The 24,028-nt window shown below is 43.0% G+C and overlaps 1 protein-coding gene across 1 annotated transcript in view; it reads left to right on the top strand.

Moving 5' to 3' along the window:
- The window catches only part of CCDC171 (coiled-coil domain containing 171), a 190,377-nt gene that overhangs the window by 144,559 nt on the left and 21,790 nt on the right, over positions 1-24,028 (top strand). Inside the window, exon 24 of the mRNA XM_033173593.1 lies at positions 17,635-17,787. Coding sequence (XP_033029484.1) covers positions 17,635-17,787 — 153 coding nt within the window. The remainder of the gene's footprint in view (positions 1-17,634; positions 17,788-24,028) is intronic.

Raw genomic sequence — 24,028 nt, 5'->3', positions numbered from 1 at the left:
CTGCTCCTGCCAACCTAGCAGTTTGAAAGCACATCAGAGTGCAAGTAGATAAATAGGTACCACTCCGGTGGGAAGGTAAACGGCGTTTCCTTGCGCTGCTCTGGTTCACCAGAAGCAGCTTAGTCATTCTGGCCACATGATCCGGAAGCTGTATGCTGGCTCCCTTGGCCAGTAAAGTGAGATGAGCACTGCGATCCCAGAGTCGTCTGCGACTGGACCTAATGGTCAGGGGTCCCTTTACTTTTACTGGTCAGACAGAGGCAAGACTGGGACAGTCCATTCCTCAACTTTTCATGACCTTCAAAAGAAAGACTTAAGGTTGCCTCCTGGTTTCACTTTTACTGCACAATCTTAGACATGCCATCTCAGAAATTAATTCCATTAAAGACAGCAGAACTTACTTCTGAGTAAGCATAGGATTGAACAGCTAGAAGCCTACTTTCAGTATTTCAATATCTTGCATTTTTAGGGCAATTTGTCATGAAGACAACCTAGTATTTCAGTAAACTGCCTTTATAGTGGCTTTCTTTTGTTACCCTTGTAAAGAGTTTGAAAGTCAAAAGGCTGTGTGAAATATTGCACCATATTAATATTGGATTTTGTAATGTAATTGTCAGCTTTTTTTGGAAAGGGATATCATTTGATGGGGTGCTTAGGTGAGGGCCTGGAAAAGGAAGGGTTAGCTCCAACTTGAGGGAGTTTATTATGGCTTAGTGATTTGCTGATTGATTTCATTTGCTGTCAGTTAAGGCTCTCTTAATGTCAAAATTTTTGCATAATGCATTGAAATAGAGACTGATGAAGTTCTTCAGAGTGATGCGGCTTACGCAAACTGACCCTGATTTGCCCTGTTCTGCATGACAATTTAAGTGACAGCAGTTAAAGGGAAATATGGCAATGAATATGCAACTGTGGTATTAAGGAAAATGCAGTGTAAACGCTTCAGAATATGAAACTACGCATAAGAAACAGGCTAGTCTGCTAATTCCACAGTTCTTCTGCATCGAGGAAATAGGGCATTGTTGTGTCCCAAGTGATGCACTAAATGAAAATTCAAAGGGGAAAAAAAGTTTAGAGGGAATTAAAAACTAACCTATATTCCTGAGTTCTGCTAAATGTTTTCCCTGCTTGATAGTGCAGGTTTTTGGAAGCACGTGAATTTCAAATCTGTGAGGTCCTTTGAGATTTTCCCCTTTGCTTTCATGCTTTCATGGTGCATATAAGTGTGTGGCAGGCCTTGTTCCTGGTCTGCAGAACTGATTGCACGGCTAATGGAAATAAATTGCTGATGAGATCGAAGATAGAGGTCCCAGCTTTATTTATTAGTAGTTTGCAGCATCAGTCTTCACGCGGCATAATTTTTTTGTTACATTAGGGAGTTCAATGGGAAGCATGTATTAACAATGTCACTAGTTTGATTGGAGTCTGTTGATTTTCGCTTCACTTTTCCCTCCTGCGTTAAGCGCCAAAGTACCACAGAGGGTGGGATTCTGGGAGGGGAGAATGAGCAAAGGGAATAATTAAAATGGTGGCTGGTGGCTGAAATAGGGTCTGTGGACATACCTTGTCCCAGTGATTCTTCCTGGGATTGGAAGTGTGCCTCAGGAGGTCTTGTGCTTCCTTTCACTACATAAGAACACGAGAAGCTGCCTTGGTCCATCTATGTCAGCATTGTCTCTACTGGTTGTTTTGTGTGTGTGTGTTTCGAAATCATTTTTATTAGATTTTTACAATACAAAATTATAAGAATTATTGTAAGTACATATCCATGTGCAGAGATTCCTCCGAATCTCAGGACTTCCTCCCAATTCTTCCCTGGAGTCCCTTTTTAATCATTTAAAACTGCATCTTCTCCAAACTCTATTATATCAATCCATATTTTCCATGATCTTCTTCTTCTTCTTCTTCTTCTTCTTCTTCTTCTTCTTCTTCTTCTTCTATAACTTGTAGCCGAGTAAGGTTGTCTTCCATAAATATGGTTTTAACAGTGAGTCCATAAGTGACTGTGGAGGCCAATTCTGGATCCAGGCATCCTTCCACAGTGGGGACATTGGTTTCCAGGCGGGAGTTGATCACGGTGTGGATTTACCAAGCGTGCCTTCCTCTTGAGTCCTGAGTTTGAGTGTCTTCAAAGCCCATGAAGCAGAGAGAGGCACTATTTGGCTTTTGCTTCAGGCAGAGAGACCTTCTGAGCCAGCAGTGGATTCTGCTGTGGTTATAACTATAGGAGAGAATTGGGGGGGGGGGGGGAGAGAGAAAGATGTGTGGTTTCTCAAAAAACGAATGAAACATTTTAAAATTAGCTATAAATGTCACCTCATTTGTTTGTGTTTTGGAAACGGCAAGACTGTGTCCCCATTTTTCAGGTTAATGTTTTAGTTAAGCCTGGGATCCACAGGTGCTGCATTTTTATTCTCCCCCCATTATGTAAAACTTCTTGTCATGGTGGGACAGAGTGTTTTAAATTGCTCTTTTTAGGAGATATATTGCTCACCTTGTCAAAGTTGAAGCGTTGCCACGTTTTCAGCCAGCAGCACAATTTTCTTTAGTTGCAAACATAAAATAGCACAACAGCGCTGTGATCTTCTAAATGCCATCATTTCTCATCGAGCGAAGTTGAATAGGATTGAAGAGAAATATGTAGGTAACGAAGCCAGGGAAAACTGCTGTTAAACATATACTGCAGTTTGGGGAACATTTCCCAAGAGACTTAGAAATATGCGTGTGGGTGTCTGTCTCTTTTCCATACTTACAATTTATATATTGTTATGAGCCGATATAAACACAAGGGCTGTGCTTAGGTACTAGGCCAAACTTAAGATTTGTGCCGACCACTGTTGTGGATCCAAACAATTGTTTGAGTCACCAAACATACAGTCAAACCACAGTTGGAGTTGTTTGCAAGCTTCCATTTTTCCCTCCACCCAAGCACTCCAATCTCAGTTAAGTCTCTAGGCAGACCGAGTATGGAGGAACAGCTATAATTATTTTTATTCACATTCTGGTAACCTGTTCAGAACAGAGCTGCAAGATTCCCGGCCAGGGCTGGTAAAAGAACACATTTCAACTGTGATTAAGAGTGGTAGACTCGTAATCTGGTGAACCGGGTTCGCGTCTCCGCTCCTCCACATGCAGCTGCTGGGTGACCTTGGGCTAGTCAAACTTCTTGGAAGTCTCTCAGCCCCACTCACCTCACAGAGTGTTTGTTGTGGGGGAGGAAGGGAAAAGAGAATGTTAGACGCTTTGAGACTCCTACCGGTAGTGATAAAGCGGGATATCAAATCCAGACTCTTCTTCTTCTTCTTCTTCTTCTTCTTCTTCTTCTTCTTCTTCCTCTTCCTCTTCTTCTTCCTCTTCTTCTCTTTCTCTGGGTACCCCTGCCTTATCCTCTCCAAGGTACCGCACTTTTCCGTGTATAAGACTATGTTTTTTATTGAAAAATCATGTTCAGAATTATGGGTTGTCTTATACATGGGTAGTGTATTGTGGGGACGTGGGATTGGTGGCTGCCGCAAGTTGGGGATTGCGGTTGGTGACGGCGGCAAGGTCTGCTGTTGATTGGCTGTCGCTGCAGCAAGTGGGTGGGCTTTTTGCTGCCTTTTTTCAGCGATGGGACAGAGCAGGTATAGGCAAAATCCAGCCCTCCAGATGTTTGGGACTACAATTCCCATCATCCCTGACCACTGGTCCTGTTAGCTAGGGATGATGGGAATTGTAGTCCCAAACATCTGGAGGGCCAGAGTTTGCCTGTGCCTGGAACAGAGGATAGGTTGCATTGGTGACGCACGCGAGCGGCATTGTCGGTCTGGCGGGTGAGCGTTTTTTGGCATTCCTCCCTAAAAAAGCTCAACAACTCTGGGCAATTCTTCCCAAACTTTGGGGAATCCCCCCGTATTCTGAATTTTGAGTCCCCCAAAATAGGGGGCTTGTTATACCTGGAAAAGTATGGTATCTTGTCCTTACTTTTAGATAATTAGCCTGAAAGCATTGAGTTGTAGTGTTTTGAATTTTTGCACAGCACGTAGCAAATGTCAGGGGCTTTCTTAAATTCAGTAAAATATGCCTTCCGTATCTTTTCCAGTCCAGTTTGTCCCACTCAAAAGGAAAGAGGGCTGCAAGTGTTTCAACGGTCTGAATAAGTTAATCATCTTGTACAGCCCCTAATAATAATTTGACTAGTTCATTTGTGGTCTTAAGCACTATTTGGGTTCACCCACATAATTACCGCTGGAACACTTGATACATTATTTTATGAATCTTGCATGATGTGATTGGCATTTTAAATGGTTTTGTGCTTTTTCCAATAGAGGTTGATCTGCTACAATATATTCTACTTTGTCTCATTATGTGGAAAACGAAGCAGCAGCAATATTCTATATCATGCTACAAGGAAATAAGGCTCTTAGCTCACCTATTTGCATATTGACATTTTTCCTGCCTCTGTGTTCAGCCCATTACCAAGTTGCATTGCTGGTTTCCCCCACAACATCCTACGCTTCAATAATAAATTCATGGTTTCCCATCTTGACTTCACCCGTGTCAGTGCAGAGGTTTAAATAATACTGGTATAGAAAGGAGTGCTTCCTCGCTTGTCTCTTGAAGTGGCAGTGTTTATTTGTTCGTTAATTAAACACCCACCCGTTTTTGTTTTTTTTAACGTACGGCTGAATGCAAAGCACTTGTGCCATTTTCAAATTATTAAAAGTGCAATGCAATACTTGCAGGGTAGCAGAGCAGAAAGAGGACCTAAAAGAAGACCATAAGCCTTTCTCTTAGGAATAATCAGTCTAGATATCCCTAGAGATCGGTGTGTGTGTGTGTGTGTGTTTTATACACAACTATGGGAGCCCAAGCGGTTTAATCTCAGAAATGGAAGTACCAGCAAAAAGGAGGAATGGCAGATGAAATTGATGGAAGATTCAGAAACGGCTAGTTAAATTCGTAGAATAAGAGAGCAGGAAGGAAGAGTCTTTAAGGAAAACTGGGAAAGGTTTGTAGAATATTTGAAAAATCATTATAAAAAATTAAAACATCAGCGGGATTAGGGTAGATTCAGCAGTGTAAAATAAGCTGAGATAAAACTGAAGAGGAAAGAATATGGAGTGATTTGAATATGCAGCAGCAAAGGATAACTACATCGAACCATGGAAGGTGGGGGAAGAGAGGTCAATGAGAAATGCAATGTTGTTGTTTTTTCTTTCGGTGAATGTAAATGTGGAAAACTTGTAAAATTATAAATATTAAAAAAGAGAGAAAGAGAACCTAATAAAACCATATAAAGTAGAATAAATAATGGCCATAGCAGAAATCCTCTCATCCTTATGTCTCACGCAGCCCAGTTGCATCGGGAATGTAGTTTTTGAGAGGCAGGAATCTCTCTTTCTTTTGTAAGATGCTGTTTAGCCAGGGGACTATTGGATGTAGCCCAAGGCTCCATTCTACGCCTCCCTTGCCATTTTGTAAAAAAAAGGGGGGGAGGAAAAAAAACGAGACTCGGAGTTGTGTCCAGTGTTGGTCATACTCGCCCATTGTTTAGGATCCCATGTTTTTGTGCCTGTGAACATGGAAAATTCTTTTAGCTGCTGTAGGTGACAGCCACCTACAGAAGAAGAGTTTGGATTTGATATCCCGCTTTTCACTACCCGAAGGAGTCTCCTTTCCCTTCCTCCCCCACAACAAACACTCTGTGAGGTGAGTGGGGCTGAGAGACTTCAGAGAAGTGTGACTAGCCCAAGGTCACCCAGCAGCTGCATGTGGAGGAGTGGAGACACGAACCCGGTTCACCAGATAACGAGTCTACCGCTCTTAACCACTACACCACACTGGCTCTCTTCTATGACAGGCTTCCTCAAACTCGGCCCTCCAGATGTTTTGAGACTACAGTTCCCATCATCCCTGACCACTGGTCCTGTTAGCTAGGGATCATGGGAGCTGTAGGGCCGAGTTTGAGGAAGCCTGTTCTATGAGCTGAATCTCTTTTTAACCCGCCTTATCTTAGTGACTGTTGTTACATTCTGTGCCTATGAATTCCATCGGTCATTATGTTTTCTGTGATGAAACATGTCCTTGCGCTTGTCCTTGAATCTAGTTTAATTGGCTGTCCCCAAGTTCCAGTATTTTAAGAGAGAATAGAATACATTTCTCTATCATTATGTTTGCCCCAGCATCTGTAAGTTTATATACCTGGCTGCTGTTTCTGGGACTTAAAACCTTCTAATCGCCAACCATCGTTTTAGTTGCCCTTCAGAAATATAAGGAGCTTCCTTATGCTGTGCTTCGTAATGGAAAAATCCACACAGCTGTAAACCATGCTTTACTTATATAAGAGCTGATTCCGCCTATTTCAGCCATACTGGAGAGAGAGAAAAGCTGCAATTCCCCCAATTTAACAACTGACCCAAGGACTCCTGGCTTTCTTCCTCTCCACTCAAGCTATGCTGATAAGCCAAGAAAAACCCTCAGCTAACCACTGTGGCTTGTTTGGAGCAAAACCAACGATAATCCCTGGTTTGGCTACAGTGGCAGCCTAGAGATCATAGTTTGCTCCCCCCCCCAACATGAGTGGGAAGGAGTGGATCGGGTGCAGTCAACTCATGCATAGTAGTGGCCTGTTTATGGCTTACTCTGTCATGTGAATGTGGTCAATACAGTGGTACCTCGGGTTACAAACACTTCGGGTTACAGACTCCGCTAACCCGGAAGTAGTACCTCGGGTTGAGAACTTTGCCCCAGGATGAGAATGGAAATTGCGCGGCGGCAGCGGGAGGCCCCATTAGCTAAAGTGGTACCTCACATTAAGTAATATTTAATAATAATAATAATAATAATATAATAATAATAATAATAATAATAATAATAATAATAATAATAATAATAATAAATTATTTATACCCCGCCCATCTGGCTGGGTTTCCCAGGCCACTCTGGGTGGCTTCCAACAGAATATTAAAATACAACACAGGTGAAACTCGAAAAATTAGAATATCGTGGAAAAGTCCATTTATGTAAGCAATTGTTTTCATTAGCTACTGGAGTTTAATATATGAGATAGACTCATGACATGCAAAGCCAGATACGTCAGGCCTTTATTTGTTATAATTGTGATGATTATGGCATACAGCTGATGATCTCCCCAAAGTTGAAATTGTTAATTTGGGGTTCTCATCGGCTGTATGCCATAATCATCACAATTATAACAAATAAAGGTTTGGCATTTTTCGCTTTGCGTGTCATGAGTCTATCTCATATATTAGTTTCATATTTTAAGTTGAATAACTGAAAGAAATGAACCTTTCCATGATAATCTATTTTTTTGAGTTTCACCTGTAGTCTATTAAACATTAAAAGCTTCCCTAAACAGGGCTGCTTTTAGATGTCTTCTAAAATCTGGTAGTTGTTTTTCTCTTTGACATCTGGTGGGAGGGCGTTCCACAGGGCAGGTGCCACCACCGAGAAGGCCCTCTGCCTGGTTCCCTGTAATTTGGCTTTTCGCAGCGAGGGAACCGCCAGAAGGCCCTCGGCACTGGACCTCAGTGTCCAGGCAGAACGATGGGGGTGGAGACGCTCCTTCAGGTATACTGGACCGAGGCTGTTTAGGGCTTTAAAGGTCAGCACCAACACTTTGAATTGTGCTCAGAAACGTACTGGACAGTTTCAGGTTAAGAACGGACCTCCAGAACGAATTAAGTCCGTAACCAGAGGTACCACTGTATATTCCATCTAGCCCAGTTCGGAATTCTACTCAGTTGGAAGCTTCAACTGGTTTCAGGATGTCTACTAGCTTCTCAGTAGGCACCCTTTAACAGTTCTAAGAAGACACATTGAAGTGTAACTGCAGGTTTTGGTGACAGACCCTTGCTCCCACCACCACCACTGAAATCGTGCCCTGCTGCTGTGCTTGCGTATAAGAGGGGCAGACTGGGTAACATCAGCTCGTTCCTGTGACCCATTCTGGCAAGTTTTCCTCAGCTGACTTCCTCAGGCTCCATAACTACATTTTAACAATTTTAATTTTTAGTATTGTACACTGCTTTGTGTGCTATTTTGGGCAGAACTGCAGTTTATAAATTCCTAAACAAACAAAACAACTACATCAGTCATTCCGCTAGCAGTCGTTATTATTCTTTAGTCCTCTTTCTCTCATTCCTTGAAGCCTAACTAAAAGCAGTATGCCTATCTAAACTTGGAAGCGTTTTCCCCTTCCTTAATGCACTACCCCTGTATCGATTTTCACCATCATTATTGCCTTCCTCCACTTCCAATCCAATTTCCCCCCCTTCTTCTGTGGCTTCCAACCCCTTTGCCAGATTCACGAGAAGAAAGGGGTCTTGTGAAATTGTGCGAATTCAAGTGGCAAGGTGGCAACACGCACCAGTTAAATGTCTTTTCCACCCCAAAGTACCTTCCACCAGTGCTCCTTCAAACGGCAAATTCTGTGGCACGCGGGATCTGCGCGAAATTGTGTGGAAAGTTCCCAGTAACACTCAGCGATATCGCACATAATGGTAATGTCAGGGGGGGGGGTTGAGAGAAGATCTTGGCCCTTCTGTTTCCTCATCAGGAGCTCTGAAACTTCATTATTTAATTGGTTTGTACCTCAAAACTTCATCTGAAGAAGAAGAAGAAGAAGAAGAAGAAGAAGAAGAAGAAGAAGAAGAAGAAGAAGAAGAAGAAACTCCCTGACTGGCAAGTGCAAACATGAACTGACAATTTTCAGAAATAAAATGGTACAATAAATCAACAGCAGCAATTAAAATAACAGAAAAACAGCAGCAGGGAGCCAACCGAAACAACTCAATCAACATTTTAAAAGACAAGTAAAAGTAAGAAGGTATACACCTGGTGCTGAGGGGAAAAAAATCACCCCTAAGTGCAGTAGGTGGCAGATGAGCCTCCATGGGATTGCATTTCACTTTTAGGGCACCGCAGCCCAAATATTCACCGCAGCTGCAAATATGACCCTTCAGCGGGATCCAGAACAGGCTCCAAGTCTAATCCCAGCTCCACCTCCACCTATTTCTGAACGGACCCCCCAAACGCTGATTTAGGATCTCTAAAGAGAGAAGTTTCACTGAATTTCTCCACCCGCACTGTGACCAACTAATCAAAATGCAGTGCAATCTCTTAAAGCAGGCATCCCTGTGGCCAAAGGTTGGGGATGCCTGTCTTAAAGTGTGTTTGCTCAGTAGCAAGTCCCACGAAACTCATTGGAACTTAGTCTGCAGTAACAGGACATCATATTCTGCAGAATTGTCAGTATAGATTCAGGATGCCATTTTTATTTTACTTCATAGCTCTGCACCAAACATTCTTTGCCTGCCGTGACTTTTTGGGCCAACTTCATCCTGAACACAACATTTGTAGTCTCTTCAGATTTTCATCCTAGTAGTTTGCTACACTAAAGTTAGGCTCACATTCTTTTGAAGTACATTTCTTATTCTCTCTCTTGTTCCTTTTCATCTGTTTGTGTACATTGCCCTTAGGTAAATATATTACCTACTAACATTCTTTTTAGTTCTGGAATTTCCTGGAGGCTGAAAGCCTAAAAGGCAAATATTAATTTGGAATTTTCTTCTCTTTCTGTACTTAAAAAAGCAGAAGAACCTCTTCTTTGTGTTTCTAATTTTTGTTACAGTTTTTTTTCTATATTATCTTATTGGTCTGCTTATGATTATAATTTTATATATGACAACTTTCTTAGAGGTTTTATATTTTGTTGTTCTTTTTTCCTGCTTCTGTTCAGTTGATAAAACTTTGTCTAGACGAAAGTCGATCCTTCTCACCACCTACTGCCAAGTAAAGACCAAAATCTCTAATTTTGTTGAAGTTGATATTGCTATAAAGTTGAACGCCAGTGTTACCGCATAGTGGAAGGTTTTATTAATAGCCTTAGATGATGTGCAGCTAAGTCATGCTTAGAGGAGACCCACTGAAATCCGTCAAGTTAAGCACCACCAAGTCCCCTGATTTCAATGGGTCTAACCTTGAGTATGACCCAGTTGGATACAACCCAACACCAGCGTTCTAAAACCTTAGACTCCTTAAAGCCTAGCAAAAAGAAATATTGATGATGATGATGATGATGATGATGATAATAATAATAATAATAATAATAAATATGTATCCATCTACGAAGACACATACTTCACTTCTTAAATCATTTTTTTAAAAACCTGTAGTGGTTATTATTATGGTTAATTATTACCTCTTCTGAACTGTTCAGATAAGGAACCCTTCTTCAGCTGTCTACTAAATATCCTTAAGTGCACAAATGTGTTTACTCACATCTTTAATACGCCTCAATTATGCCTGTTTTCGGTTTTCTATTGTCACAGATTCTCAGGAAAATGACCACTGGGTAAAGTAAACAGTGCCGGATTTAGGGCAGTGTGGGCAGTTCTGCCGCACAGGGCACTAAGCTGAGGTGGAGGATAATAATAATAATAATAATAATAATAATAATAATAATAATAATAATAATAATACCTATACAGTCGTACCTCATGTTGCATAACCTCTAGGATACGGAATCTTTGTGTTACGGCCACAGCAAACCTGCGGCAGAAGCAGTCCTCTGGTTACGGAATTTTCGGGATACGGCCAGGCCTCCAGAATGGATCTCATTTGTAACTGGAGGTTGTTGTTGTTGTTCAGTCGTTCAGTCGTGTCCGACTCTTCGTGACCCCATGGACCAGAGCACGCCAGGCACTTCTGTCTTCCACTGCCTCCCGCAGTTTGGCCAAACTCATGCCAGTAGCTTCAAGAACACTGTCCAACCATCTCATCCTCTGTCGTCCCCTTCTCCTTGTGCCCTCCATCTTTCTCAACGTCAGGGTCTTTCCCAGGGAGTCTTCTCTTCTCACGAAGTGGCCACTATAGTACCACTGTAGCACTGGAGGTACCACTGTATTTATATTGGCACCTACAAGGGGTGCCAGATTTTGTCCTTGCTCAGAGCGCCAGATTACTAAAGTCCTCCCCTGCAGTAAAGAATGTTTGTTTTAATACCCCATAGATGAATGAGAGTATTATAAATAATAACAATGCCTTTGCAAGAAGTCATTTAGCAACTTGAGCAGTGAGAACTGTATGTTTTCTAAAACATTCTTCTTGAGCTGCTTCAAACTTGGCAATAACTGTGACTTTCCTTGATCTTATTGATTAAATGCAAAGGCATACCCTCCAACATTTCTCAGATGAAAATATTGACATCCTATGGTATACCCCACTCACCTGACTGGGTTGCCCCAGCCACTCTGGGCAGCTTCCAGCACATATAAAAACATAATAAGCATTAAACCTTAAGAAACGTTCCTATACAAGGCTGATTTCAGGTGTATTCTAAAGGTTCTATAGTTACTTATCTCCTTGGCTCGAGGGTCACAACACTCCGTATCCTTCAACATTTATCCAGTTAAAATAGGGACGTCCTAAGGAAAAGCGGGGCATTCTGGGATCAAATCAGAAACCGCTACGGCTTCTGTAAATCCGGGACTGTCCCTGGAAAATAGGGACACTGGGAGGGTCTGACCATGTGGGTCTCAGAAGGTGAGCCCAAAATGCAACGGGGGAAGGAACGCGGAACATTACATGACATGTTTAGCGAGGTATTTCTGGAAGTTGGTATTGGCCCCAGAGGTCATTTCTGAAAATTGGCCAATTCACTGGAAGCAAACTCTGTTGCCACCATGTTTACCACCTGCATAAGATGTTTTCTTAAGAATATAATATAATGTACAATAGAAAAGCAGAAAGGTCAAAAGGACAGGAAGGAGGTCGCTCAGGAAACATTTGCTCTCTTATTACTTCCTTGCATTTGGTTACTCCTGAGTAATTTGTTACTGTTTCTACTCTAAAATTGGCAGCCTCGTGTATGTTTTAGGCTTTATTAACTTACATCCTGTGTTTCAATTTAAAATGGCTTTTTAATGCTTGAAATTAAAATTCTTCAGCCTTCAGAATTGCTGCGGCTAGCTTTCCTGCCCCACTGACATTCTTACAATACTCCCCAGTCTGGAAGGGATTTCGGTTTTTAAATGAACGTTCCATATGAATCTGTCTGGGTTGTAAAAAAAACGGTTCAGGAAGACATGATTGCTTTCTAATCAAGAACAGTATAACCCTTCTCTCTCTTTTTGGTTGGTTTTATTTATAATGATAAGTGACTACTTTCAAATGTTCTGTTGTTAGTAATAGTACTGCCAATTCAGTAAGAAATTAAGAGGCTGCATTCCTGTATCAATCATTTTCTTCTTCTTCTTCTTCTTCTTCTTCTTCTTCTTCTTCTTCTTCTTCTTCTTCTTAAAAAAAATAAATCTTTATCACAGTTTTTGTGAAAGCAGTGTGTGGGATCCAGAGAACCATCACTGGAATTTCTCTTCTACAGTGGGATTTTCCACTTTGGGTCCCCAAAAAAGTTTTTGCTGAAGGCTGGGGAAAACCCTCTGCAATCGCAGGGATTGTAGAAAACGGAAGCTACAAGTGGAAGGGGAACTCCCGTTCCACCTTTGCACAAGCCCATCTGCTTCTGACTGCACTGGCTGCCAATTAGTTTCCGGGTGCAAACGGCTCAGGACCACAATGCCTCAAGGACTGCCCCTTGTCATATAAACCGATCTGGACCCTGAGATCATCCTCTGAGCCCTTCTTCATGTGCCTCCTCCTCCTTCTTTGGCGATCACTTGTAGCCAACTAAGATTGTCTTCCATGAACACGGTTTTAAAAGTGAGTCCGTAAGTGACTGTGGAGGCCAATTCTGGATCCACACATCCTTCCACAGTGGGGACATTGGTTTCTGGGTGGGAGCAGATCACGGTGAGGGTTTGCCAAGTGTGCCTTCCTCTTAGCATGTTTCTCCCTCTCGTCCTGAATTTGAGTGTCTTCTAAACCCACGACATGTTTCTCCAATTGGAGCACTCGCAGGCCAGTGTTTCCCAGTTGTCAGTGTTTATACTACATTTTTTTTTTAGATTTGCCTTGAGAGAGTCTTTAAACCTCTTTTGTTGATCACCAGCATTGCGCTTACCATTTTTAAGTTCGGAATAAAGTAGTTGCTTTGGAAGAAGATAATCAGGAACCCGCACAACATGACCAGTCCAACGAAGTTGATGTTGAAGAATCATTGCTTCGACACGGGTGATCTTGGCTTCTTCCATTAGTTCGCCTGTCTTCCCAAGTGATATGTAAATTTTTTTGGAGACACCGTTGATTTAATCTTTTGAGGAGTTGGCAATGGCGTTTATAAGTGGTCCACATTTCACAAGCATACAGTAAGGTTGGTAGTACAATAGCTTATAAACAAGCATTTAGGTTTCCCTGTGAATGTCTCGGTGCCTCCTCCATGAGAGGTCCAGAAGGTCTAGCAACACAAGTTTGTGGAATGCTCTCCCCAGGGAGGCTCACCTGGTCCCTTCAGTATACCTGAAGGAGCGTCTCCACCCCCATCGTTCTGCCCGGACACTGAGGTCCAGTGCCGAGGGCCTTCTGGCGGTTCCCTCGCTGCGATAAGCCAAGTTACAGGGAACCAGGCAGAAAGCCTTCTCGGTAGTAGTGGCACCTGCCTTGTGGAATGTCCTCAAGGAAATAAACAACTATCTGACTTTTAGAAGACATCTGAAGGCAGCCCTGTTTAGGGAAGTTTTCCTTTTGGTTTTAATGTACCTGTGTGGGGTTTATTGTCTCTCTGCTTGGTTGTAAGTCGCTTTGGGAATTCTTGTACCAAATGATGAAAAATTCTTCTACCAAGGAGAATAATTTCGCACCAGTCAATTCTGTGTGATGCCGGTTTGTGGTGTAAATGTGGCAAAGCCAGAAGATAAAAAAATTAGCTAACCAGCACAGTAAAGGTCCAGAGATTGTGCCTTAAACCAGGCACATCTGAGGAATCTGGTTCCTTGGGATGGAAGGGTAGAAATGGATTATCAGTTTAAAAATGGCTGGACTCTGGGCTGCCACTCGGTTTGCAGAAACAGCCCCACAGACGATAGGTGATATACAGCCTGAAATTTAATGTACTATTTGAAAACAAATTGTAAAAAAAAGTATTGAACTCCATAAAACAGAAAAGGAGTTCTGTATTATAAAAGTTATAGACTCTTCATCCTACTGTCTATAGCAAAAAAAGTCAAAAACAGAAATCTTGATTTTTCTTAATTACCGCACAGGTTACTTTATGCTGAGTCAGCAATAAATCCACTCTTGGCAGCACACTAATAAATACTGTGAGCTACTGGAAATATCATCTTTCCACTGAGATTTAAATATGAGTCTCTGAACACTTGATACTGAAAATTCCATGGTTCCTTTTGGGAAAGTAGGAAATGTTACCCCAAAGAACTTGTCCAAATTAAAATGTATGTAGCACTGTCTAAATTTCACTTGGGAGATTAAACTGAATTGCAGTTGATTCATAATGCCTATAGTTTCTTATGATTGCATAACATACTGTTCTATCTGGTCATTTGTACTTGTCTATGTTTCTGATATTTGAACAAGTGGTTTTTAACCTTTCTGTGTCTTTTTTTTTATAAAGAACAAAGATTACCCTTTTGTGATTGAGAACAAAAAAAGAGTTAATGTGAGAAAAAAGGAACATGTTTCTCCATAACATAACTGTTTAAGTAGAATTGTTTCTGCAACTCTTTCCGTGAAATATCTAGTGGTTGGAGTTGGGGGGGGGGAGGGTTTCCACAAGCGTTTCTGTTAAACAATACAGATTTATTATATCAATAGCAGTGAGCAAAACCCACCAAGTACAATAGCTGAGAAACTTTCAGCTTGCACCAAAATACTGAGTTGTGCCTGTTCCTGCATTGTTGTTGTTCAGTCGTTCAGTCGTGTCCGACTCTTCGTGACCCCATGGACCAGAGCACGCCAGGCACGCCTATCCTTCACTGCCTCCCGCAGTTTGGCCAAACTCATGTTAGTAGCTTCGAGAACACTGTCCAACCATCTCGTCCTCTGTCGTCCCCTTCTCCTTGTGCCCTCCATCTTTCCCAACATCAGGGTCTTTTCCAGGGAGTCTTCTCTTCTCATGAGGTGGCCAAAGTACTGGAGCCTCAGCTTCAGGATCTGTCCTTCTAGTGAGCACCCAGGGCCGATTTCCTTGAGAATGGATAGGTTTGATCTTCTTGCAGTCCATGGGACTCTCAGTTCCTGCATTGTAGGGGGTCCGAATTGATGGCTCTCAGGGTCCCTTCCAACTCTCCAATTCTATGGTTCTATGATCTGGCATCCCAGATATAGCTATAGTTGTGTGCAATAGGATGTCCATAGCCCAATATGATAGCGAGGCATGAATACAGCAATCTGGGCCATATCCTGCAAATAAAGGCAGTGTTTGAAAGCACACAAGGGGTTAGAATCACACTCTGTGATTCTGTGATCACAATGCAGTTTGTGTTGTGGTTTCCAGTCCAGTGAGTGACCCCCTACATGGAAGGTCTTTTTCGCTACACACAGTTCCTTCTCTGTATCTACTGTGCAAATGTGCATCTCTTTCTCTAAGCCAACATGCCCTTCCATCTCAAGGTATAATACTTCCAAAATGATCATATTTCTTCTTCTTCTATAGATGAGCTTAATAATTCACTGAACCTCAAAAGTGTTTGAGGAACACGTATAGCTGAGCTGCAGGGTTGAGATGTTGTTGTTTAGTCATTTTGTCATGCCCGACTCTTCGTGACCCCATGGACCAGAGCACGCCAGGCACTCCTGTCTTCCACTGTCTCCCACAGTTTGGCCAAACTCATGCCAGTCGCTTTGAGAACACTGTCCCACCATCTCGTCCTCTGTCGTCCCCTTCTCCTTGTGCCCTCCATCTTTCCCAACATCAGGGTCTTTTCCAGGGAGTCTTCTCTTCTCCTGAGGTGGCCAAAGTCTTGGAGCCTCAGCTTCAGGATCTGTCCTTCCAGTGAGCACTTAGGGCTGATTAACTTCAGAATTGATAGGTTTGATCTTCTTGCAGTCCATGGGACTCTCAAGGGTCTCCTCCAGCACCATAATTCAAAAGCATCAATTCTTTGGCAATCAGCCTTCTTTATGGTCCAGCTCTCACTCTCATATCCCATGGTTGGGATATGGTATGCTAAACAAGACTCACCTACGCCCCAACATTTCTCCAGTGGAAATAGGGACACCCTATTCAATGATAATTATGACGACAACAACAACAACAACAGCAACAACAGCAACACCCTGTCCATCTGACTGGGTTGCCCCAACCGCTCTGAGCAGCTTCCAACGTATATAAAAATATAATTCAAAATTAAAAGAAAACTTCCCTATACAGGGCTGCCTTCAGATGTCTTCTAAAGGTTATATAGTTGTTTATCTCCTTGGCTCTGGGGTCACATAACTCCATACCTTCCAACATTTCTCGGATGAAATCAGGGCCGTCCTAAGGAAAAGCGGGACATTCCAGGATCAAACCAGAAACTGGGATGGCTTCTCTAAATCAGGGACACCCCTGGAAAATAGGGACACTTGGAAGTTCAAGAAGAAGAAGAAGAGTTTGGATTTGATATCCCGCTTTATCACCACCCGAAGGAGTCTCAAAGCAGCTAACATTCTCCTTTCCCTTCCTCCCCCCACAACATACACTCTGTGAGGTGACTGGGGCTGAGAGACTTCAGAGAAGGGTGACTAGCCCAAGGTCACCCAGCAGCTGCATGTGGAGGAGCGGAGACGCGAACCCCGTTCACCAGATTACGAGTCCACCGCTCTTAACCACTACACCACACTGGCTCTCTGTTTACCAGCCTGATCATTCCAAAATGTTCATTTACTCCTATCAGAGAGAGAAAAGAAAAATGCTAAAGAGCGCGCCATATTTTGTTTAATCTTGGCTTATTCAGTAAAGAAATAGAATTTTTTAATATCAGCCCTAATGCTATTCAAACATTTGAGAAATCAGTACAGGTCACTTCAGAGAGAAACTATAACTATAAAATGTGATTAACCAGTTGTAAAGAAGTCCAATAATCCCAATAGTGTTATACTATTTAGGTCAGATATCAAGTTACCAGCACTGCCAAATCATTTATACTCTCTTGTGCAGTTAACTTTATTATCAGTCTGATCAATATTACACGGCTGGGACATTCCTTCACTATATACCTGAACAGAATTATTTTCCCAGCTATATTGTAATCAGATTATTTACTTTCAGAGGTCTGTAACTTTCTTTAGTTTCATGCCAAATTAAATCTAATTCTTTTTAAAGGTGAGTTGGGAGAATTAGCAAATCCATTCATTTTGAAAATGTTCCTACTCCCTCTCTGGTATTCTTCTGAGCTTCGCTGAGTGAAATTAGCTGTGAAGATGAGTCCAGGAAGCTCTGTTTACACATCCAAATACATTATTCTCCAAATATTGTAGAAGAGAGTGAAATGAAAGCTTTGTGAGATTAACAGAATAGCATTTACCGCATTGGCAGAAATGCATACAATCTGGTATATTTTAAGAGGTGAGTATTGATGTTCAGTTTTCTGAGAGTGTGTTCGTAAGCAAGTAAGTTATACAAACTAGATAATAAGATGTTGTATCTTCAGAAATGTGGTTAGGCATAGATGACACCGACCTGGTACCAGCATTTGTATATAACAATGACTCCTTTTCCTTTTCCTTCCTCTTTAGGCGATGATTGTAAGTTTTATGGATGTCTATCAACTTGCGTGCTCCAGAGTCTCTACACTAGAGAGAGAAATCGTTTCCCACCAGCACCACATTGAAGCTCTGAAATCTGAACTCCAAACAGCATGCCTTCGTGAAAATGAAAGCTTGCACTCAGTAAGTGTCTGTTTGTTTGTTTTTTATCATTTTATTCCCCTCTCCCAGAATTTTACTCTGCCATACAACTCTACAGAGCCCTGCATTTGGTTGCATAACTGTGTTGCATTACAAAAAAGTATTTTTTATTTATTACGTAGCTGGAAAGATGGAGTATATTACGTTATCTACAATTTGGCTTTTGCCCTTCAGAGCAAATTGATCTCTACCCCTGTAAAAGTTTTTATAGTCGAGGAAGAAACTGTTGAATTAATTTGTCACCCTTTGGTCCTGTATGAATGCTTGTGTGTAAGATTGGCAAATCAAAAAGTATAGGGTCACATCTCCTTTTTCTTTGGCAATGATTCTGGAGCACAGCGGTGGCACTGTGGTCTAAACCACTGGGCCTCTTGGGCTTGCCGATCGGAAGGTCGGCGGTTCGAATCCCCGCGACGGGGTGAGCTCCTGTTGTTCGGTCCCAGCTCCTGCCAACCTAGCAGTTTGAAAGCACGTCAAAGTGCATGTAGATAAATAGGTACCGCTCCGGCGGGGAGGTAAATGGCGTTTCCGTGCGCTGCTCTGGTTCGCCAGAAGCGGCTTAGAAGACATTTCCACCAAGATCACTTGTGTGCCCATCAGTCCCTCCGGGATGTTAGGGTATGAAAGTGGTGTGTTGGGGGCAGTTTGGGGGAGACTGGATCAAAAGTTATTTTCTCTCCAAGTGACACAATTGAGATGGGAAATAACAAGTTTGCAGAACAACTGCGGGTTCAAGTTTGCGGTTTGTCTCACCCCTGGACAAATCCATACTTGGCCGATAGACCTGGGGTCCAGACATTAAGACAAGCCATGGTTTAGCTAACAGGCCTTGAACTCACACATGACTTCTTTAGCTTTTCAGGGTAAAATTGTGGTGTGGAGTTGCACCTGTGCACTTTTGGAAGCCATCATCATGCAACACACATGCAAAATTTAGGATCAGGGCCCTAACCTTTACGTATCTTGGGCATCTTGCTTGGTTTTACATATTGAACCCAGCATGTTTTTTCAGATGTTCCTTTTTGTCTCTGTCTGAATATTTGCTGCGATTGCTACTGGTGCTTAAGTTGTGAACAAGGGAGTGGGCGCCATGCCAAGTGCAGCCTGCTATGCAGGGAGCTGCTTTCCTCTGTCCAGAGAGAGCTTTGAGGAAAGTTCATTCTAACAAACTCTTTTGAGGTGTTGGGCTGGGGTTTGATCTGCAGAACGAAAAGCCTCTGAATCGTGCTTGATGAACTATCCAGATTCCACTTACAGATACAAAGTGTTAGCATTGTATTGTGCTAGTTAGCTAAAATGCAAAACCTATCAAAACAGAAAACATCATTCTTAATTGATGGGTAATATTTGCATACATTATGGATAATTTGTACATAACTAATTAGGTCTAAGCCTGTATGGGCTCCCAATTTTTTTTTAGAAAGCAGAACTCTCAAATTCCTTAAAAGGAGATGAATATAACACTTAGTTTAGCAATATTCATCTGATACTGTTTTAGTTTATGCCTATCTGTTATTTATTTATTTATTTATTTATTTATTTATTTATTTATTCATACATACATACATACCCCACCCATCTGGCTGGGTTTCCCCAGCCACTGTGGGCAGCTTCCAGCAAAATATAAAAACATAATAAAACATCAAACATTAAAAACTTCCCTAAACAGGGCTGCCTTCAGATGTCTTCTAAAAGTTGTGTAGTTCTTTATCTCCTTGACATCTGATGGGAGGGCGTTCCATAGGGAGGGCGCCACCACCGAGAAGGCCCTCTGCCTGGTTCCCCGTTGGTCTTGTTTAATTCAGTGATTGCTTATTCAAATATTCCCAAGTTTGTCTTAGGAAAGAGTCCGGGCAACTCTTGTTTGCATCACACAGCTCAGAACCATACCTGTGATCATGTCAAAAAGAAACAATAAACTTGAACTTCATGGAATTGTCGAATCTTTGAATTGTGGAGTCGGGGAGGGACCACGTGGGCCATCGAGACCAACCCCCTGCAATGCAGGAATCTTTTGCCCAACTTGGGGCTCAAACCCATGACCCTGAGATTAAGAGTCTCATGCTCAACCGACTGAGCTATGTGTGGCTGAAGCTGTATCATGATTTTACCTGGAGGCATTTGAACAAATGAGCACATTGTCCACATATTCATCGAGGGTTGTCCTTCTGTGGAAGGAATGTTTTTCTTTCTGTTAACTAAACAACAGCAACAACCCCAAAACACAACAGCAACCAAATAGTGGACAAATCCACCACCCCAGAGTATGATTGCCACCCGCAATCCCACAGGAGGAACAGCTATTCCCATCCCTTGCATGAGGCCAGGGAAATCCTGCTGTTGGCACTGGGGAACGAGGCTATTTCTGCAAACGTTAGGAGGTTTTAGTTTAGAATGCTGAAGTTTTTGTGCACAAAGAACGAAAAAAAAATGTCCACCTGGCCGCAGACAAAGAGTTATGCAAGTATATTGCATATTGGGAGGAATTCCCAGCAATTACTCAAACGTTTGGAATCTAGATAGTATCACAAAAGAGAGGGGAAACGGGCGAAAAAGAATTAGGAGGAGGATTGAGTGAGAGAACCTGAGGAGACGCAGGGATTGCGTGCATGAAGAGGAGATGGGAATTTTCCGGGGTCAGGAGGACAGCTTCAGATCAAGGGGGCGGGGAAGAATTATGAACCTCAGGAGAAGATGGTTGCAAGTGAGATAACAGCTGGAGAAAGAGCTGTGCTGTCATCCTACCACTAGAAATATCAAGGGTTGTTGCTTTTGGATGCATATCTCCACTAATGTCGCAATCCAACCGCTGCTTGTGTCCTTAATGCTTTTATGCGGTTTTGTGTGTGGTATTTACTTCATTTGTTTCCATGAGGCGTCATTGTGATGAAATGCCACAAGCTGAGCGAGGTAGAGATGACACAACTCAGTAGACTTTTGGACAGGCAGTCTGAGAATGTTTGGGGCGGAAACAATGACGTTATGAATCATAGATCTGAGCGCCTTCCCAGATAGTTTTGAGCACAGCGAACGAAAGTGTTACTCATTTCTTCTCGGGATCCTGACACATCTCTTCTGCACAGCTCTAGTCATAGGGACATTGCATTTTCCCAGGAACTGCAATGCTAAGTGCTGGGAAATGCTCCCTTCCCCCTATAGCGTTGCGTCTTTTGCAATTTCTTCTCCTGTATAGAATGTGAAGAAGAAGAAGAAGAAGAGTTTGGATTTGATATCCCGCTTTATCACTACCCGAAGGAGTCTCAAAGCGGCTCACATTCTCCTTTCCCTTCCTCCCCCACAACAAACACTCTGTGAGGTGAGTGGGGCTGAGAGACTTCAGAGAAGTGTGACTAGCCCAAGGTCACCCAGCAGCTGCCTGTGGAGGAGCGGAGACGCGAACTCGGTTCACCAGATTACAAGTCTACCGCTCTTAACCACTACACCACCCTGGCTCTCTGTTTACCAGCCTGCATGTGGAGGAGTGGAGATGCGAATCCGGTTCACCAGATTATGAGTCTACCGCTCTTAACCACTACACCACACTGGATCTTTGTATATGATTAAATGGCAGATGCTTCACAAAGCTGAAATAACAAGAAGAACATTGCAAAGGCTTATTAAAAGTCCTGTTCTGGAGGGTAGGACTCCAACCAATGGCTTCAATTACAGTCGTAACTTGGAAGTCGAATGGAATCCGTTCCGGAAGTCCATTCGACTTCCAAAACGTTCAGAAACCAAAGCGTGGCTTCTGATTAGCTGCAGGAAGCTCCTGCAGCCAATCGGAAGCCGCATCGGACATTCGGCTTCCCAAAAAAATGTTCGAAAACCGGAAAACTCACTTCCGGGTTTTGATCGTTCGGGAGCCGATTTGTTCGACAACTAAGGTTTTCAACAACCAAGGTACAACTGTACAAGGAAGGAGATTCTGACCCAACATCAGGAAGAACTTTCTGGCAGTAAGAGCTGTTTGATAGTGGAACGTTCTCCTTCCTTGGAGGTTTTAAAGAAGAGGTTGGATGGCCACCGGTCATGGATGTTTTAGCTGAGATTCCTGCATTGCAGGGGGTTGGGCTAGATGACCCTCAGGTCCCTTCCAACTCTACAATTCTATGATTCCATCTGTCAAGCAGAAATGCTTGCGCTGGCGGAACTGTAGTATTAACTAGCCTGTCGCTGAATTCCACCCATACAGCTTTCCAGCCAGGCAAGCAATCGAAAGGCGTTATGGCAATTCAAGGACATATTTCAACTGGGCAGAAGCCCTTAGGGACCATGTGGCACATGGGCAATGAGGAGTGCAGCTTGGGGGAGAATCCGGAGGGCTAGATAGAGTGGTAGCGGGTGTTTGGCCTACAGTATCGACATTCCCCACCCCTACTGCCCTCATGAGGACAAGAAGCAACAGAATAACGTGACAACAAATTTTCCTGCTTTTGTGTGTGTGTGTGTGTGTGTGTGTGTGTGTGTCTGTAAAAATTATTTCCTCTTCTATATGAAGTTGTTTTTTGTTTTTTTGCTATTCCATGTATGCTAGGCATGTGAACTTTTACCTTGTCAAGCTATCGTAGCGTATTTGAAAATTGTAGTAATTTGATTAAAACGTTGCCTATAAGGCAAAGGGGCGAGTTAATAGAATCCACATGCAATTAAAATGCAGAACTAAACGTAATCAGACCCCAGTGACTAGGGCTTTCATAGTGATAGTCTTACCATGGCCTCTGAGGTTGAAAGTTTATGTTTAAAGTTCCCCATTGCAGCAGTTCCACAGAGCGTGGGCGAGTTGACAGTTCAGTATGACCAGGGCATAGGTAAGTCATAACAAGCACTAACCAGCTTCTAGATACTGAAGGGGTTGTAGGTAAAGGTAAAGGGACCCCTGACCGTTAGGTCCAGTCGCGGACGGCTCTGGGGTTGAGGTGCTCATCTCGCTTTATGGGCCGAGGGAGCCGGCGTACAGCTTCTGGGTCATGTGGCCAGCATGACAAAGCCGCTTCTGGCGAACCACAGCAGCGCACGGAAACGCCGTTTACCTTCCCGCCGGAGTGGTACCTATTTATCTACTTGCACTTTGATGTCCTTTCCAACTGCTAGGTTGGCAGGAGCAGGGACCGAGCAACGGGAGCTCACCCCGTCACTGGATTCAAACTGCCGACCTTCTGATCGGCAAGCCCTAGGCTTAGTGGTTTAGACCAGTGTTCCCCAACCTTGGGAACCCAGCTGTTTTTGGCCTACAACTCCCATCATCCCTGACCACTGGCCTTGCTAGCTAGGGATGATGGCAGCTGTAGTCCAAAAACAGCTGGAGGCCCAAGGTTGGGGAACACTGGTTTAGACCACAGCGCCACCTCTCCTTTTTAGCAGGTGGTGTCGCACACAAAACACTTTGGGTTTGCTTCTTAAAGAAGTGCACTCAGCAGCGGTTCTCTTCTATAAACACTTGGAGATGACTGGTCTTGCTGTGGGAACACTGCGAGGTCCTTTCATATCTTTTTATAAAAACAACACAGCTATTTGATTCGTGTGAATTCATGTTAGAGGAATCATCCGACAGCCAGAGAGACTCGACTCTGTGCACCAAGTCACAAAAAGGGTTTACTTTTTCTTTCCACTCCCCTCCCCCATTTTTTTTTATTATTATTTTTAACTGAATTCGAAGGAAAGCAACCCAAAACGTATTTTCTCTGGGCAGTTTTAAGAGTCAACATCCTGTGTTGGAGTTCTCTAATCATCACCAGCACAATTTACAATCGGAACACACAGAGAGCCATTTCAGACCAGCTCATCTGTTGATCTTGGCAGAGGTCCGTATTCTCACTGCGCACAGCTGCCACCCGAGAGACGGGGGACTCGGCGCGCGGCCGGAGGAGGGTGGGTTGCAAGTTGGTCACGACGTGAACACATAGGCCTGCTTCATTTCAACAGATGCACCCTGCTTTCCCGCTGCCTCCCCACACCCCACACCCTCCAAATAGTATTTTCTTTTTTACTGCCTCTTTTAAAACACACACACACACACACACTCACACACACAAACTGAAATTAAATGAGGACCTCTCATGAGCCACTGCGCTCCAGGCATAAGAAATTATAATGTCTGGCTTCCAGAAACTGTCCCGTCAAAATGTGCTTCTGATTAGGTGGCTTAATTACAGCTGTGAAAACAATGTTGATTTAGGCCTCTAGGTTCCAGTGCATGTCAGCCGTTATTAGCTAGCCTTGGATT

This window comes from Lacerta agilis, chromosome 16 (genome assembly GCF_009819535.1).
Source record: "Lacerta agilis isolate rLacAgi1 chromosome 16, rLacAgi1.pri, whole genome shotgun sequence".
NCBI lineage: Eukaryota > Metazoa > Chordata > Lepidosauria > Squamata > Lacertidae > Lacerta > Lacerta agilis.
Note: the sequence above shows the minus strand (reverse complement) of the source record. Positions and strands in the feature narration are given on the sequence as shown.